The sequence below is a fragment of the Mesoplodon bidens genome, assembly GCF_964165515.1.
Source record: "Mesoplodon bidens genome assembly, chromosome: 4".
Classification (NCBI taxonomy): domain Eukaryota; kingdom Metazoa; phylum Chordata; class Mammalia; order Artiodactyla; family Ziphiidae; genus Mesoplodon; species Mesoplodon bidens.
Window position 1 is genome coordinate 150649035 of NC_138160.1, and position 19565 is coordinate 150668599.

At 51.0% G+C, this 19565-nt stretch overlaps 1 protein-coding gene across 4 annotated transcripts in view; it reads right to left on the reverse strand.

The window, feature by feature from the left end:
• Positions 1-19565, reverse strand: part of AP3D1 (adaptor related protein complex 3 subunit delta 1) — a 47548-nt gene that overhangs the window by 16729 nt on the left and 11254 nt on the right. For all 4 annotated transcript variants that reach the window (XM_081233831.1, XM_081233830.1, XM_081233832.1 and 1 more), the window contains exons 2-8: positions 8016-8111; positions 7346-7426; positions 6231-6311; positions 3802-3909; positions 2030-2159; positions 1172-1311; positions 995-1068 (exon numbers count right to left, since the gene is read on the reverse strand). In XM_081233831.1, coding sequence (XP_081089957.1) covers positions 995-1068; positions 1172-1311; positions 2030-2159; positions 3802-3909; positions 6231-6311; positions 7346-7426; positions 8016-8111 — 710 coding nt within the window. The remainder of the gene's footprint in view (positions 1-994; positions 1069-1171; positions 1312-2029; positions 2160-3801; positions 3910-6230; positions 6312-7345; positions 7427-8015; positions 8112-19565) is intronic.

Below are 19565 nucleotides of genomic sequence, written 5' to 3' on the forward strand. Positions count from 1 at the left end.
GGCACCCCTTGTAGCCCTCAAAAGCGGCCTGAAATGCTCCCGCCACTGCAGCCCACGCACGGATAACCTTCTTATTCTGCAACCCACATGAAGAGAAGCCAAGTTCCCCAAAAGCCTCTCTCCTCCAGCCCAGACCCTGCCGGCCGGCTCCACTGGGACAGGGAGTAGGCCTGGCCACGCGCAGGCAGGAAGAACACGGAGTCGTGCCCCATGTCACCCCTCGGGGGCGTCCAGGGCCACAGTGAGCACAGCCCAGGACGACCAGGGTGGGCACCAGGCACGTCCACTCCACTCTGATATTCTCACAGTGATGTTCTCAAGCCCAAATCCCCCAAACCCGAGAGCACGGGCCACCAGAGGCAGTCCACATGAACGGTCATAGGACTGATGGCTTCTTATCAATGCTCTGAAGACCACAAGCTACTATAAACCCGGTGACTGGTGATTTGTTTAAAATCAGCAACATCCCAAGTCCTTGGCCACTTCCCACGGTACCCCAGGAGCAGAATCTCCTGGCACCTGAAGCTTGGCCCCCACAATTCAACCACAGGCACCTGAAGTCATGTAGAAGCTCCTAGAACATTCCAGAACTGGGCGGTGACACACTCACCCAGGGCTCTTCAACTAGACTGCTGAGGTCTACTTGTGAACCAGAGACTGGCTGGGACAGCTTTCTCCATCCTTTTTTTATTTTTAAAATATATCCCCGTTGCCTATCTATCTGTCTGTCTACTTCTAGCGGCGCTGCACGCTTGTGAGACTTTAGTTCCCTAAGCAGGGATTGAACCCGGGACCTCGGCAGTGAGAACTCGGAGTCCTAACCACTGGCCCACCAGGGAATTCCCTCTCCACCCTGTCCTGACTGTGCTGTCTGCAGACCGAGGAAGGGAGAGCGCAGAGACGCAGCTCCTGGCAGCGGCAGGCCCTCAGGCCTGGGTGCCCCTCCGCCCGCCCCTCCTTGGGGCACCCCTCCCACGCCCGCCCCAAGCCCTACCTGTGGATCAGGTTGGTGAGAGGCTCAATCAGCTTCTTACCCAACCTTGGCTCCAAGGGGGTCAGAGCACCAAACTAGGGGACAAGAGAGGCCAGTGGTCACCCGAAGCAGGGATGGGACGGCAGCCCGGGGCTCTGCTGGCTGGCATGCCCAGGACACCCCAGGGGCGACACTTGCCAGTTTGATAATCTTAATGAGGACCCAGTTGTTGGTGGAGGAGGTCATGAGCTTGAAGAAGAGCGGAGCGAGGGAAAGGTAGTTCTTGGGGTTACGTCTGGCCAGCTCACAGATGACGTTGACTGCCGCCGACTGGACCCCTGTGAAGTGAGGGACGCCATCAGCAAGGGGGCGTCCTCCAGAGCAGGCCGGACCCTCGGGGCGTGTCCCCAGCAGGATCAAAGTCACTCCAGGTGCTCTGTCCGCCTCCCCCCAGGGCTGCCCCCGCTCATGCCCCCAGCCCGCCTCCCCTGTCCCTCGGCTCCTGACCCTAACCACGACACTCCACACCCCATGATCCTCTGCAATGCACAGCAGATTCTCCCGAGACAAGCAAAGATTTGGAGAAGCTGTTTTACATCTGCATGGCCCAGGGTCTCCCCGGATGGAGTTACAGAAAAGGACAGGCAGAGGCAGGAGTGAACCCTGTGGTGTGGGACTGCCAATCGAGGCAGCAGAATAAACACGAGACAGCAAACATGCAGACAGGGAGGCCTCCCCAGTGAGCGAGTGTGGTGTCTGCTGCGGCCTGGAGGCAATGACAGCTGGCAGAAATAAGCACACCCAGTGGTCTTGGTTTCTAAATCCCACACCAGCTAACAAAACTAGAGCTGTTTGAAGAAACGGCGGATTCCAGGACTGGCGGGAAAGTAGAAAGTGAACCTGGCATCTCGTGGTGCCAGGAAGTAAGAAGGTGCCCTATGGGGGAGGGCTAGGACGGGGTCCCGGGACCTAGTACCCCCCTCCACCAAGCCTTCACAGATGCTGGTGGAGCATCACGGCCCCACATGGGGCCCTTCTTAACTCAAGTCAACAAACCGGGATCGGGGTCCTCCAGCTTCTCCTTCAGGCGAGGAAAGGCGGGGCGCAGAGACTCGGGGTACTTCAGGAACACCTTGTACATGATCAGCACAGCCTTCTTCCGGATGTACGGCTTGGTGTGCGACATCTGCAGGGACAGAGGGTGTCAGTCTCCCTGCTGACACCACTGCGCCCACCCCTCCCCGGTCCTTCCTGCACCCCCTGCTCCCCTCCCCGCCTCCCCTCCCCTCCCACACCTGCCCGTGTCTCGCCTCCATCACCTGGAGGATAACCCTCTCTCCAGCTCATCTGGCCTCTGGCTTTTGAGCCCGGCCTGCACGTTTACTCCACTGCCCCCCCAGCCCAGGGATTACACAACAGTGTCTTGGACTGAATTGAAACCTGCCTCCCTGAGTCCATGATCCCAGCTTGCCCTCTGGAGGCTGAGACCGGCCTCCTGGATTTACTGGGGCACACTGACAGAATGAGGGAGGGGGGCCCCAAATGGAAGGTCACGCTGGAGAGAGCCTCCACGTGTCAACACTGGCCTCGGACTCTTCGGGCCACCAAGACCTGTCCCCAGAGCAGGGCCCCTTGCCCGGGCCTCAGCCCCCTCCACACCTCTGCACTGCACCCCTGGAGCTCCTGTCCTTCTTCGGGACTGTGCTCCGGCTAGGAGGGCCTCTCGTCTGCAGGTGGGCACACTACTCACCTGTCAGGGCCCGAGGCAGCCTGGCCCTGAGGAAGTCACCCCCACCCCCGTGACCCGGCACCGAAACTCATTGTGACAGCTCACTACCGCCCCGCTGTGGGCTCGTGACCACTTTCACCTAGAGAGCTCCTCACACTTCCTGAAGAGGCCCTGAAGATCAATACTCGGCTTTGCAGGCCAGAGTCTCCGTCTGACTCTGCCCTTGCTGCTGGGAAGCCCAGGGACACCGTGTGGATGAAGGGGCGGGGCCGTGTGTGGACAAACCATTTATAACAGGCGGTGACTGGATGCAGCCTGGGCCGTGCTGTGCTGGCCCAGGATCTAGAAGCTGCGTGTACCCAAAGCCTTCCAGACCGCGAGCCAAGGCCTGACCGTCTGCACAGAGAACGGGCCACGTACGGACAGAACCCTCCTGGGAGGAACATGCCACCCTTCCATGCTGCTTTATCGTGGTCGGAGGGGGAAAGCCTCCCAATCATGGAGAATCTGGTGTGCAGCAGGCAACCCTCTGAGGGCCGTGATTTCTTTCCTTTTTTTTTTTAGGGTCAATTCCAGTTTTGTTTTTATTTTTTTAATTAATTTTTATTGGAGTCGAGGATTGTGATTTCTAAGAGCGCGTCCACATTTCAGAACAAAGTTCTTGCCCACCTTGGAGATCAAGGCTGGCTGGGGTTTCTGCCTTTTGGATGGACTGGGCCCCAGACAACAGATTTGCTCAGATGAAAATAAAAAGTTTCCTGGCCGGAGAACCACCTGACCACGCTGCCTGCCAAGACCACTGCCATCACCACCCATGCCTCAGAACACAGGTGATGGGTCATGCGCTCACGACAGGCCATCGTCCCCAGCCAGACCCCCCCGCCCCTCCCCAGCAGGACCATTTCAGAGGAGGTGAGGTGTGAATGCCGGGCCCCACCAGGTGATGGAAGGGGAGATGGTGACTCGGTGTCCCAGCTCATCCTGGGGACCCAGGCCGTTTCCGCACACCCAAGTGCCCTCAACATGACATTACAACCTCGGTTTTCCAGGCATGTCAGGGAGCAAAAGCCGAGGGGGGCGGGCACGCTCCCAGACTCACCAGTGTCATGATGTCGTTGGCCAAGTCTCTGGCAAGATCTGGGGTAACAAAACAGGACAGGCCAGTCAGCGCAACGCCAGTGTCGTACTGGCTGGGGCTGCTCAGGTCCTGGAAAGGGAGGGAGAGGGTTAGAGGCAGGCGCCCACTGCGCCTCGCTGGGTCCCAGCTGTGCCCGCCAGCCCTGCTCTGGGTCTGGAGACGGGCTTGGACGAGGACTCACAAGAAGTAGCCAGCTCCAAGCTCTGTCACCGAGCAAGAGCCAGGACGGCTCTAAGGGGAGGGCTGTCTCAGGTCCGCCCCTCGCTCCAGGGGTGCAATGGGGCAGAGCCACTGCCACCCACGGCTTCCCTATGGGAGAACCCAAGGGCCGAGGAAATGGTGCAGCCAGACGGCTCCAACCGCCCAAAGGCACAGAGCTGAGGCCCCCCAGGGTGGAACCCGAGAACCTCTGCTTCCATTGGGGTGTCTCCCCTACTACAGCCAGGGGTGACTCCTCTGGGCCCCTCCCCAAAACAGAGAGAAGCTTCCACCAGAGCTCCACCCCTCAGGGGAGCAGGAAAAGCAGCCACAGGAAGCGCACATCAGCCCTAGCCTCTGACGTCACTCGCCTGTGCCCCCACTAAAACCGACGCGGAAGCCCCGTCTCGGCACAAAGAGAGGACTCTGTTTACACAGAGGAACCTCCCCAAACTTCACACATGTGGTAGAAGATACACTGTGAGACTTTTTTTTTTTTTTTTTTTGCGGTACGTGGGCCTCTCACTGCTGTGGCCTCTCCTGTTGCGGAGCACAGGCTCCGACGCGCAGGCTCAGCGGCCATGGCTCACGGGCCCAGCCGCTCCGCGGCATGTGGGATCCTCCCGGACCGGGGCACGAACCCATGTCCCCTGCATCGGCAGGCGGACTCTCAACCACTGCGCCACCAGGGAAGCCCCAAGAGAGACGTTTTAAGAGTTAACCTTCCAGGGACTTTCCAGGTGGTGCAGTGGTTAAGAATCCGCCTGCCGATGCAGGGGACACGGGTTCGAGCCCCGGTCCGGGAAGATCCCACATGCCGCGGAGCAACGAAGCCCGTGTGCCACAACTGAGCCTGCACTCTAGGGCCTGCGAGGCACAACTACTGAGCCCATGTGCCACAACTACTGAAGCCCGCACACGTAGAGCCCGTGCTCCGCAACAAGAGAAACCACCGCCATGAGAAGCCCACGTACTGCAACGAAGAGTAGCCCCTGCTCGCCGCAACTAGAGAAAGCCTGCACGCAGCAACGAAGACCCAACGCAGCCAAAAATAAATAAATAAATTAATTAAAAAAAAACGAATCCGCCTTCCAATGCAGGGGACACGGGTTTGAGCCCTGGTCCGTGAAGATCCCACGTGCTGCGGAACAACTAAGCCCACGTGCCACAACTACTGAGCTCACCTGCCTAGAGCCTATGCTCTGCAACAAGAGAAGCCACTGCAATGAGAAGCGTGCGCACCTCAACAAAGAGTAGCCCCCGCTTGCCACAACTAGAGAAAGCCCGAAGCAACGAAGACCCAACGCAGCCAAAAATAAATGAAAAAAAAGTCACTGAAAAAAAAGAAGAGTTAACCTTCCAGACTGTGATAACAATACGAAAACACAGGCTTTTAAAATTCACTCCAGGGACTTCCCTGGTGGTCCAGTGGTTAGGACTCCACACTTCCACTGCAGGGGGCGCAGGTTCAATCCCTGGTCGGGGAACTAAGATCCCTCATGCGGGGAAAGAAAAAAAGATCACTCCAGCCCAGGCTGAGCAGACAGGGCCTCATGGCACAGTCTCTCCAACTCAGCGTGATTCACAAAGAGCCCGACAAGAGCAGCAGGCGCCTCTGGAGCTGCCCCGGGGCGTCAGCCAGCAGGTTAGCGGAGGGGCCCTCAGATGACTGCCAACAGCCTGCCTGCCCTGCAGCGCCCGCTTGGAGCCCCGACACCAGCCACCTGCGGGGCGACCACAACAGCTCCACCCCGGCCCTGGCACTGGCCGTCTGAGAGCCCCGGGCCACAGGGTCCGATGCGGGGTCTGGGGTGGGACACCCCCTCTGACCGCTTGCAGCGAGGCGGGAGACAAGAGATACTCAAAGTCCTGAGGCCAAGGAGGAGCTGACTACTCAGTGCTCCCTGCAGAGCACAGAATACCACACGGGGCCGAGAGACGCACCCGGTCCGACTCACAAGACCCAGTGGGCACAAAGGCCCCCACGCTGGGAGGGGCGAGCCCTCAGCAGGCGCCCCCAAAAGAGGGGAAAGGGGCTGAAAAAAGGAGTGACCGAGGGGGCAGCCCCTGTCGCCAAGGGGGGAATACAAGAGAGGAAAGCCCCGCGTGCCCCGCTGTCCCTTTTCCCATTTCCGAGGATCGCAGAAGGCTGTCCATCTGCCCGCTAACCTGCTCCCGCAGGAGGGGCCTACCTTGCGGATCTGGTTGGTGGTCAGCATGATGACGTCGGTCCCTTCGTGAAAGCACTGGGAAGCAGCGAGGTAGCCGATTCGCTGTGAGTGGAACAAATGGAAGCGTCAGGGGTGACAAGGGGACTGGGTGCCCTCAGGGAAGCACCCAGCCCTCCTGAGCTTCACGCTAAGCAGCCCTGGCTGGCCCGTCACAAACCAGGAGGAGGGCACCCCTCGCCCTGTCCCAGGCGTATGGTCTCTGGAGCACAGTGTCTTTCAGGGGTTGTCAAGCACGTCCTGTCACTAACGTGTGCATCCTCACTGGCTTCTTGGCAGCGGGAGCTGCTGTTACGGCCTGATGGAGTAAGTCATCACAAGCGCCTAAACTCGGGCTGAGTGTAACCTAAAGTCGCACCTGCACGTGCATGTGATACTTCAGCACACGTGCAGAGCACTGGCCCAATTTTGGCAAATACGGCATCTCGTTTCTTCACCAAGAGTAACCGGCAGGCAGGACAACTGTGTCCTTCAGGAGGACGGGAACCTGCCCTCGGCAGTGACCCGTCGGCAGGACAGCCTCAGCCGCCGCATGGTGTGTGTTCCCAAGGAAAACTGAGCCAAGCCAGGAAAACCACGGGACACCCCCAAATGGGCTGTGGGCACTGAAAACCGCTTTTCAGAACATTTACTAAAGCAGGAGACATGCTTATTTGTTATGATATCAAGTAAGAAGAAAGCAATGTCTCAAACTGCGCACGAGTAGGATCGCTGAGATGCCAAGAAAAAACGCTCAGAGGGTCCTAAGAAACACCGGGACAAGTGACAAGTGGTGGCCTCTGGGGGAGACGATCAGTGTCTGCTTATTTTTTTGAAGTCACAAATTTACTTTAATTTGTATTACGAAACAGATAACCAACCCTACAAACCCAAATTTCACTGACACTACTTAAAATGGAAAGAAAAACGTGATGCAAATAGTGCTAAGACCTAACTGGACAGAAGTGGTGATGGGAATGGGTCGCTGGTGTCTGTCACTGTGTCCCCTCCCAGCATGGCCTGCGTCACAGGATGGACGCCCTCCTCCCCCAGGACCCCACGACAGGGCTCAGGCCCCAGAGCGAGCTGGTTCCCTTCACCTTGAATGTGAACTTGGAGGCGCTCATCACTTCTATGATGTTGAAGGCGGCCCAGCTGATGTCATATCCTAGCATCTGCAGCTGCGGAAGAAAGAGGCCGATTCTCACGAACCTGCCCCAGCTCCCCACCCCCACACTCTGGGGAGATTCATTCTTCTTCTGACAGGTGAGTCTTCAGGTTTAAAACCAAAGCGACAGGTTAATAACACACTAAAATAATGCCCCTGATAAATAAACACCTGCAGTTGAAATACCAGCGTTACATGGGTTAAAATTCCCCACAAGGACCGGTAACCAGGCAGGCCGTTCATCTCCCTTCTCTGACCAGGGGAGGCCAGCATGGGGTGCCTGGCCCAGGCTCACACCCCGACCAGGGACTGCAGGGCTCCACCCACCAGGCTTCGGGGTCCAGCCCACAGGGGAGTCGTGAAAGCAGGGGCGCTCCCGCCCCTCCATGTGGGAAAGGCCCACTGGATGGGGCCCCAGCTTGCCCTGTGCCACGTGATCATCACGCATGCCTCGCCCTCCACCCCAAGTCAGCCCGGCGTGTGCCCCCAGGCTGGCGCCTGGAGCGGACGGTGTCCATCTGTGGTGGTGGGATGGATGGACAGACAGCAGGGGGATGGTGGAGCCAGACCCGGCCTGACAGAGCGAGCGGCCCAGCACTCACGTAGGTCAGCTTGCAGACTGCATTTGCTTTCACCGCAATGTTGTCTTGCTTCAGCTCTTGCTTGATTTCATCAATGCACTGAGAGATATATTTTGCCTAAAAGGAAAAAAAAACTGAAAAGTTGCAAGTGTCTGGCTAAAACCTAAAGAAGCCAGACACAAGAGGTCACACAGTGTGCAATTCCATTTAGATGAAACGTCCAGAATAGGCAACTCCAGAGAGGCAGAGGGGAGTCCTGGTTGTCAGGGGCTGGGGGAGGGGGAGAGGGAGGGTGATGGAATGCTCTGGAATTCAACAGAACTCTGTGAGTATACTAAAAACCACTGAATTACACATATTAAAGGGGTGAGCTGAATAGTATGTGAATGATAACAAGGCTGTTATCCTGAAAAGCCCTGTCAGTGCGATAAGCTGCCTGGGATCCCCCAAAACTCTCCTCCCAAGGGGCAGGGGGCCGCGAGGGAACAGGAGTGGCCTGGGCTGATCTAGCCTGAAGCAGGCACACTGAGCTGTGGGAATTCTGCTTCTCCTACTCGTGTGTATATCTGACATTTTCTACGATGAAAAGTTTTAAAACTTAGAAAAAAAAGAATAACTATTCCAACACAGAGCATTAAGACATGGCAAAGTTCTTAGTCCTCCAGTTTAGCCCTTTAACCAGCTGTGAATGAGAGGAAGTGCAAGCCCAGAAGAGATCCCATGTCCCAGTGCCAAAGGCCCGTCCCTCAGCCCGCGTGGCCGGGGGCGGCAGGTCCACCTCGGTCCCACACTGCTGTGACCGGGGAGCCCGGGAGCCCTGCCCAGCATGGCCACTCATGCGGGGGGCCCCACTGGCACCCACAGCAAGAAGGGCCTGGCCGCCCCAGGAACCGTGCCTGTTGGGCCCCTCTCGTCCACCTCCATACGGCCCGGGTTCATTACTGGCCCGGGCAGCCATCCTCCTTCCCCATACTGCACATCACGGAGCCAGGGCCCAGCAGGTGACAGGCCACGCCGGGGCCTCCCCCGAGCTACCTGTCACAGCGCTTCACATAACTCCACTGGTTTGACCCCCCTCTGTGCCCCCGTCCAGGTGAGCGCGCTGGTGCCTTCCAGCTCCTGCAGGGCCGGTGCTCACTACCCATGTGCAGCGCTGCCCCCTGTGGGCAGGAGCACCCATGGGTCCCCTGGGAGGGCCCCTCGCAGGCCTCTCGTTTGCTCTGGGGCTGGCCGCCCAAGAAGAGCGTCGAGGAGCCTAAGGCCTAGGCAGGCCAGATGGCGTGGGCGCAGGTGAGAGCCACCAGGGGTGCGAGGGTGAACACCTCCAGCCCCCGGGACCCCCGGCTCCTCCCAGGATCAGCCACACTGGCAGGGGCACCGCAGGCTCCCCTCGGGATCCCCCTTCGCTGATGCCCTTCTCGGGGCAGCCTGTCCTGCAGGCTTCTCAGGGCCTGTCTGAAGGGGTCTGTGTGCACGCCCCGTCGGCCTCCCTGTGACAGATGCTGCAGCGTGTCAGTGCTCAGCTGCACTGCCATCATGCGTGTCCACCCACCCAGCAGCGCAAGGGCTTGGATCCTTCCCACTTTCTGGCTCCCGTGACGCACACTGCCATGGATGTGTGTACACAGGCACCTGTGTGGACACCTTTTCGATTCTCTTCAGTTTCCTCACTACCCCAGCACTTGTACTAAAACACTGATCAGAAGGTCAATACCGACACACGCGGTCCAGAGCGAGGAATGTGCCCCATGGGGCCCAAGGCTGCACCCCCAGAGCCGCACAGAAGTCCCATTGGCAGTCCCAGGAGAGCCCAGCCCTGCTCAGAGGCGGTCGTCACTCAGGGCTGGGAGGAGTGTGGTACCCCATGCTCCCGTCACCCACCAACAGTGGCATCGCCTAAACCTGCCAGGCTGGCAAGCTCAGCGACCTCGCCCAAGTGGCTGCACCCTCCTCCCACGTCACCCCAGACCACTCGTAGGCCCAGCACACGCTCCCAGGGAAGGCACCACCCTGAGAGCGCTCTCAGCGAGCGTCTGATGAATATTCCATGACCAAGAGTTGGACATTGGAACATGGGTCACCAGATCCTTCCAACGGGCTTCCAGTTACTAATCCCCCAGGCGCCTCAGTTCCCATCCCAGTGCACGATAACCCCTTTGTGCACCCTGAATGTGCTGTTAATGATTCAAAAGGGAAAGAACAGAGAGATGATCCCAAGCGTGGGAGAACAGGCCCAGCGCTGCGGGAAATGGTCTGCAGGTCCCAGGTGCAAACTGGTGCACACACACGCACACACACACGCTGGCCCCTCAACGCCCAGATGTCCGTCCGCTGGTGAACGGCCAACAGAGTGCACTCTCTGCACAAATCTATTTTCTAGGTGGCCCAATGACCCCTCAGCTTTCAGGAAGCCAGGCAGAGTCCACTCCCGGTAATGTCTGCACAGCTACCGTCAGACCATGCCTCCCACCAGCACTGTTTGGAGACAAATGTCCAGGAAGCGCAGGACAGGCGAGACCACTGGTCCTGCCCCGGCTTTGATCCTGAGAGCCACGCAGAGCAGGGAACAGCCTGGGCAAACGCAGCTGCTGGGAAGTGAGGGGGGAATGGGGTGGGGGTGGCACATCCTCACGTGAACTCTACACCCACCGCACGCTGCACACAGCCCAGCACTCCAGTGGCCTCCTGCCCACTGCAGGACAGGCTGAGCCGAACTTCCAGCCCAGACAAGCTCACTGCCCCCTAAAACACATCCCCTCTCTGCAAAACCAACACTTCACTGAGAATACAGCAGAATCCAGTGTCTACAACATACCAGCCACAATGTCCGGGTCACAAGCCAAAATTATTCAAATTAGAAACAGGAAGGACTTCCCTGGTGGTGCAGTGGTTAAGAATCCGCCTGCCGGGCTTCCCTGGTGGCGCAGTGGTTGAGAATCTGCCTGCCAATGCAGGGGACACAGGTTCGTGCCCTGGTCTGGGAAGATCCCACATGCCGCGGAGCAACTAGGTCCGTGAGCCACAATTACTGAGCCTGCGCGTCTGGAGCCTGTGCTCCGCAACAAGAGAGGCTGCGATAGCGAGAGGCCTGTGCACCGCGATGAAGGGTGGCCCCCACTTGCCGCAACTAGAGAAAGCCCTCGCACAGAAACGAAGACCCAACACAGCCATAAATAAATAAATAAAATTAAATTTTTTAAAAAAAAAAAAAAAAAAAAAAAAAGAATCCGCCTGCCAATGCAGGGGACACGGATTCGAGCCCTGGTCCAGGAAGATCCCACATGCCGCAGAGCAACTAAGCCTGTGCACCACAACTACTGAGCCTGCGCTCTAGAGCCCACGAGCCATAACGACTGAAGCCCGCACACCTAGAGCCCGTGCTCCGCAACAAGAGAAGCCACTGCAATGAAAAGGTCATGTACCAGGGCCTCCCTGGTGGCGCAGTGGTTGAGAGTCCGCCTGCCGATGCAGGGGATACGGGTTCGTGCCCCGGTCTGGGAGGATCCCATATGCCGCGGAGCGGCTGGGCACCGTGAGCCATGGCCGCTGGGCCTGCGCATCTGGAGCCTGTGCTCCGCAGCGGGAGAGGCCACAACAGTGAGAGGCCCGCATACCGCAAAAAAAGAAAAAAAAAAAAAAAAAAAAAAAAAGGTCATGTACCACAATGAAGAGTAGCCCCCGCTCGCCACAACCAGAGAAAAGCCTGCGTGCAGCAACAAAGACCCAACACAGCCAAAAATTAATTAGTTAATTAAAATAATAGTAAAAAAAAGAAACAGGAAAACATAACCTATACCCAAGGAAAAAAAGACAGCCAATGAAGACCGGCCCTGAGGTGACCATGGTGATGATGAACGCATTCATTTGCTGAGATTTCAACACAGCAACTGTAACCATGCTCTCATGACCAAAAGAAAATATGCTCCTAATGAATTGAAAGGGAGGAAATCTCAGCAGAGAAAGGAAAGTGACACAAAACAACCAGATGGAAACCCTAGAAATGAAAAACAATTTCTGAGGTAGAACAGGCACTGCGTGGACTGGGCGGGGAGCTGGAGCTGAGAAGAAAGGGGAACAGGGCCCACCCAGTCTGAAGGGAGGAAAGTCAGGCAAGGCTGTGGTACACCAAAGGTGTAGCGTGTGTACAACTGGGGTCCCAGGAGAGGAAGGACAGAGAAAATATGTGAAAACCTAACAGCTCAAACTTCCCCAAATTTGGTGAAAGACATAAATTTACAGTTTCAAGAAGCCCAGCATCGCCCCCCCAAAACAGGAAATATAAAAGAAAATCACACCCAGACATATCACAGGCAAACTGCTGAAAACTGAATATAAGGGGAAATTCTTCAGAGGAGCCAGAGGAAAAGGGTGTGCTGCTACAGGGGAGCAGGAGGCTGAGAGAGGTGGGAGGACCCCAGACCCAGGGCTCTCCATCCAAGAACACCCCTCAGGAATGAAGGCAGAGTAACATCCCTGTACCTCAGAGCACCCACGGGGGCAACAAATGAGTCCACAGGAAGTGGCTGACCTGCAGGAAGACCCAGCCTCAACACTAGTTTTTAGCTATAAGACAGGTGCACAGGCTCATGGTTCCTACAGGCAGGAAAAGGGAGGAACGGGTTGTAAAATATTAAAATAATGTTTCAGGAGGGTGGAGTCAAGAAGGCATACTAGGAGGATGTGGAATTCACACCTCCTCACAACTAGAGCACCTACCAGGCACCGGTGGGGGATCACAGACACCTAACGGGATGGGAGGAACCCCCAGCGACCGGCTGTTTCCATTATAGCTTTATTTTTCCTAATATATATTTTATCTCTCTAATTTTATTTTGTTTTTTATTCTTTGATATTGTACTGCTCCTTTTTTTCTTTCTTCTTCTTTTTTTAAATTTTTCTTACTGTGCCACAAAGCTTGCGGGATCTTGGTTCCCAGGTGGGAGGTCGGGCCGGAGCTCCTTTGGTGGGAGCTCCAAGTCCAAACTGCTGGACTAACAGAAAACCTCAGACCTCTGAGGAATATCAATCAGATATTCAATATCAATCAGAGCGAGGCCTCCCGGAGGTCCTCATCTCAGCACCAAGACCCAGCTTTATTCAACTACCTGCAAACGCCAGTGCTGGACATCTCAGGACAATCAGTAAGACAGGAATACAGCACCAACCATCAAAAAAAAAAAAAAAAAAAAGAAAAGACAAAAAAATTTGTTTCAGACGAAGTAGCAAGGTAAAAACCTACAAGGCCAAATAAATAAAGACAAAACAGGCAACCTACCTGAAAAAGAATTCAGAGTAATGATAGTAAAGATGATCCAAAATCTCAGAAACAGAATGGAGAAAATACGAGAAACATTTAACAAGGATCTAGAAGAACTAAAGAGCAAACAAACAGTGATGAACAACACAATTACTGAAATTAAAAATACTCTAGAATGAGTCAATAACAGAATAACTGAGGCAGAAAAACAGATAAGTGAGCCAGAAGATAAAATGGTGGAAATAACTGCCAGGGAGCAGAACAAAGAAAAAAGAATGAAAAGAATTGAAGACAGTCTCAGAGAACTCTGGGACAACATTAAAGCACCAACATTCAAATTACAGGGGTCCCAGAAGAAAAGAGAAAAAGAAAGGATCTGAGAAAATATTTGAAGAGATTATAGTCAAAAACTTCCCTAACATGGGAAAGGAAATAGTCAATCAAGTCCAGGAAGCACAGAGAGTAGTACCATACAGGATAACCCCAAAGAGAAACATGCTGAGAGACACGTTAATCAAAGTATCAAAGATTAAATACAAAGAAAAAATATTGAAAGCAGCAAGGGAAAAGCAACAAACAACATGGAAGGGAATGCCCATAAGGTTAACAACTGATTTTTCAGCGGAAACTCTGCAAGCCAGAAGGGAATGGCAAGACATATTTAAAGTGATGAAAGGGAAAAACCTACAACCTAGGTTATTCTACCCATCAAGGATCTCATTCAGATTTGATGGAGAAATTAAAACCTTTACAGATAAGCAAAAATTAAGAGAATTCAGCACCACCAAACCAGCTTTACAACAAATGCTAAAGGAACTTCTCTAGGCAGGAAACACAAGAAAAGGAAAAGATCTACAATAACAAACCCAAAACAATTCAGAAAATGGTAATACGAACATACGTATCAATAATTACCTTAGGGCTTCCCTGGTGGCGCAGTGGTTAAGAATCTGCTTGCCAATGCAGGGGACAGGGGTTCGAGCCCTGGTCCGGGAAGATCCCACATGCCCCAGAGGGACTAAGCCTGTGTGCTACAACTACTGAGCCTGCGCTCTAGAAACCACGAGCCACAACTACTGAGCCCACGTGTCACAACTACTGAAGTCCGCGCACCTACAGCCCGTGCTCCACAAGAGAACCCACCGCAATGAGAAGCCCGCGCAACGCAACGAAGAATAGCCTCTGCTTGCTGCAACTAGAGAAAGCCTGCACTCAGCAACAAAGACCCAATGCAGCCAAAAATTAATTAATTAATTAATTAATTTTTAAAAATTATCTTAAATGTAAATGGATTAAATGCTCCAACCAAAAGACACAGACTGGCTGAATGGATACAAACACAAGACCCATATATATGCTGTCTACAAGAGACCCACTTCAGACCTAGGGACACATACAGACTGAAAGTGAGGGGATGGAAAAAGATATTCTATGCAAACGGAAATCAAAAGAAAGCTGGAGTAGCAATTCTCATATCAGACAAAATAGACTTTAAAATAAAGACTATTACAAGAGACAAGGAAGGACACTACGTAATGATCAAGGGATTAATCCAAGAAAATACAACCATAAATATTTATGCACTCAACATAGGAGCACCTCAATACATAAGGCAAATGCTAACAGCCATAAAAGGGGAAATCGACAGTAACACAATAATAGTAGGGGATTTTTGTGTGTGTGTGTGTGTGGTATGCGGGCCTCGCCCCGCCGTGGCCTCTCCCGTTGCGGAGCACAGGCTCCGAACGCACAGGCTCAGCAGCCATGGCCCACGGGCCCAGCCGCTCCGCACCATGTGGGATCCTCCCGGACCGGGGCACGAACCCGCGTCCCCTGCATCGGCAGGCGGACTCCCAACCACTGTGCCACCAGGGAAGCCCCATAGTAGGGGATTTTAACACCTCACTTTCACCAATGGACAGATAATCCAAAATGAAAATAAATAAGGAAACACAAGCTTTAGATGACACATTAAACAAGATGGACTTAATTGATATTTATAGGACATTCCATCCAATAACAACAGAATACACTTTCTTCTCAAGTGCTCATGGAACATTCTCCAGGATAGACCATATCTTGGGTCACAAATCAAGCCTTGGTAAATTTAAGAAAATTGAAATCATATCAAGTATCTTCTCCAACCACAATGTTATGAGACTAGATATCAATTACAGGAAAAAAACTGTAAAAAACACAAACACATGGAGGCTAAACAATACACTGCTAAATAACCAAGAGATCACTGAAGAAATCAAAAAATATCTCAAAACAAATGACAATGAAAACATGACCCAAAACCTATGGGACGCAGCCAAAGGAGTTCTAAGAGGTAAGTTTATACCAATACAATCCTACCTCAAGAAACAAGAAAAATCTCAAAAAAACAACCTAACCTTACACCTAAAGCAATTAGAGAAAGAAGAACAAACAAAACCGAAAGTTAGCAGAAGGAAAGAAATAATAAAGATCAGATCAGAAATCAATGAAAAAGAAATGAATGAAACAATAGCAAAGGTCAATAAAATTAAAAGCTGGCTCTGAGAAGATAAACAAAATTGATAAACCATTAGCCACACTCATCAAAAAAAAAAAGGGAGAAGACTCAAATCAACAGAATTAGAAATGAAAAAGAAGTAACAACTGACACTGCAGAAATACAAAGGATCTTAGAGATTACTACAAGCAACTATATGCCAATAAAATGGACAACCTGGAAGAAATGGACAAATTCTTAGAAAAGCACAGCCTTCTGAGACTGAACCAGGAAGAAACAGAAAATACAAACAGACCAATCACAAGCAGTGAAATTGAAACTGTGATTAAAAATCTTCCAACAAACAAAAGCCCAGGACCAGATGGCTCCACAGGAGAATTCTATCAAACATTTAGAGAAGAGCTAATACCTGTTCTTCTCAAACTCTTCCAAAATATAGCAGAGGGAGGAACACTTCCAAACTCATTCTACGAGGCCACCATCACCCTGATACCAAAACCAGACAAAGATGTCACAAAAGAATTCTACAGGCCGGGGCTTCCCTGGTGGCGCAGTGGTTGAGAATCTGCCTGCTAATGCAGGGAATACGGGTTCGAGCCCTGGTCTGGGAAGATCCCACATGCCGCGGAGCAACTGGGCCCGTGAGCCACAGCTACTGAGCCTGCGCGTCTGGAGCCTGTGCTCCAGCAACAAAAGAGGCCTCGATAGTGAGAGGCCCGAGCACCGCGATGAAGAGTGACCCCCCGCTTGCCACAACTAGAGAAAGCCCTCGCACAGAAATGAAGAACCAACACAGCCAAAAATAAATAAATAAACAAATGTGGGTTTAAAAAAAAATTAAAAAAAAAAGAATACTACAGGCCAATATCACTGATGAGCACAGAGGCAAAAATCCTCAACAAAATACTACCAAACAGAATCCAACAGCACATTAAAAGGACCATACACCATGATCAAGTGGGGTTTATGCCAGGAATGCAAGGATTCTTCAATATACCCAAATCAATCACTGTGAGACACCATATGAACAAATTGAAGGATAAAAACCATATGATAATCTCAATAGATGCAGAAAAAGCTTTTGACAAAATTCAACACCTATTTATGATAAAAATTCTCCAGAAAGTAGGCACAGAGGGAAACTACCTCAACATAATAAAGGCCATATATGACAAACCCACAACCAACATCATTCCCAATGGTGGAAAACTGAAACCATTTCCCCTAAGATCAGGAACAAGACAAGGTTGCCCACTCTCACCACTATTATTCAACATAGTTTTGGAAGTTTTAGCCACAGCAGAGAAGAAAAAGAAATAAAAGGAATCCAAATTGGAAAAGATGAAGTAAAACTGTCACTGTTTACAGATGACATGATACTATACATAGAAAATCCTAAAGATGCTACCAGAAAACTACTAGAGCTAATCAATGAATTTGGTAGAGTAGCAGGTTACAAAATTAATGCACAGAAATCTCTTGCATTCCTATATACTAATAATGAAAAATCTGAAAGAGAAATTAAGGAAACACTCCCATTTACCAATGCAACAAAAAGAATAAAATACCTAGGAATAAACCTACCTAAGGAGACAAAAGACCTGTATGCAGAAAACTATGAGACACTGATGAAAGAAATTAAAGATGATACAAACAGATGGAGAGATATACCATGTTCTTGGATTGGAAGAATCAACACTGCGAAAATGACTGTACCACCCAAAGCAATCTACAGATTCAGTCCAATCCTTATCAAACTACTAATGGCATTTTTCACAGAACTAGAACAAAAAACTGCACAATTTGTATGGAAACAGAGAAGACCACAAATAGCCAAAACAATCTTGAGAAAGAAAAATGGAGCTGGAGGAATAAGGCTCCCTGACTTCAGACTACACTCCAAAGCTACAGTAATCAAGACAGTATGGTAATGGCACAAAAACAGAAATATAGATCAATGGAACAGGATAGAAAGCCCAGAGATAAACCCACACACATATGGTCACCTTATCTTTGATAAAGGAGGCAAGAGTATATAATGGAGAAAAGACAGCCTCTTCAATAAGTGGTGCTGGGAAAACTGGACAGCTACATGTAAAAAAATGAAATTAGAACACTTCCTAACACCATACAGAAAAATAAACTCAAAATGGATTAAGGACCTAAATGTAAGGCCAGACACTCTAAAACTCTTAGAGGAAAACACAGGCAGAACACTCTATGACATAAATCACAGCAAGATCCTTTTAGACCCACCTCCTCGAAAAATGGAAATAAAACCAAAAATAAACAAATGGGACCTAATGAAACTTAAAAGCTTTTGCACAGCAAAGGAAACCATAAACAAGACAAAAAGACAACCCTCAGAATGGGAGAAAATATTTGCAAATGAAGCAACTGACAAAGCATTAATCTCCAAAATATACATGCAGCTAATGCAGCTCAATATATATAAAAAAAAAAACCCAGTCCAAAAAATGGCAGCATACCTAAACAGACATTTCTCCAAAGAAGATATACAGATTGACAACAAACACATGAAAAGATGCTCAACATCACTAATCATTAGAGAAATGCAAATCAAAACTACAATTAGGTACCAAACTACAATTAGGTACCACCTCATACCAGTCAGGACGGCCATCATCAAAAAATCTACAAACAGTAAATGCTGGACAGGGTGTGGAGAAAAGGGAATCCTCTTACACTGTTGGTGGGAATGTAAATTGATACAGCCACTACAGAGAACAGTGTGGAGGTTCCTTAAAAAACTAAAAACAGAACTACCATATGACCCAGCAATCCCACTACTGGGCATATACCCTGAAAAAACCGTAATTCAAAAAGAGTCATGTACCACACAATGTTCATTGCAGCTCTATTTACAATAGCCAGGAGATGGAAACAACCTAAGTGTCCATCGACAGATGAATGGATAAAGAAGATGTGGCACATATATACAATGGAATATTACTCAGCCATAAAAAGAAACGAAATTGAGTTATTTGTAGTGAGCTGGATGGACCTAGAGTCTGTCATAGAGTGAAGTAAGTCAGAAAGAAAAAAACAAATACCGTATGCTAACACATATATTTGGACTCTAAAAATAAAAATGGTTCTCATGAACCTAGGGCCAGGACAGGAATAAAGACGCAGACGTAGAGAATGGACTGGAGGACATGGGGAGGGGGAAGGGTAAGCTGGGACGAAGTGAGAGAGTGGCATGGACATATATACACTACCAAATGTAAAACAGCTAGCTAGTGGGAAGCAGCCGCATAGCACAGGGAGATCAGCTCGGTGCTTTGTGACCACCTAGAGGGGTGGGATAGGGAGGGTGGGAGGGAGACGCAAGAGGGAGGAGATATGGGGATATATGTATATGTATAGCTGATTCACTTTGCTGTACGGCAGAAACTAACACACCACTGTAAAGCAATTATACTTCAACAAAGATGTTTAAATAAATAAATAAATAAAATAATGTTTCATATTCCCTTGGGAGTATTTAAATATTTATCTAAAACATAGTTACACACATGAAGTTAAAGTAAGGAACGTGGGAGAGAATGATTAGTCTTTGCAGTCTATTTACACACAGCATTGTTAACAAAGAACTATTTACTCTCCTTTTCACAAAAAAAGAAAAAAAAAATGGCCAAGGTATACAGTCATGATCTAGATCCAGGAAATTATACAAGAAGACCTCAGAGATACTGTAGGGAGGGTTCCAGACCACCTCAATACAGTGAATATCACAGTCATACATAAAAGTTACGTTTACACTGTTCTGTAGTCGGCCAGGTGTGCAGTAGCG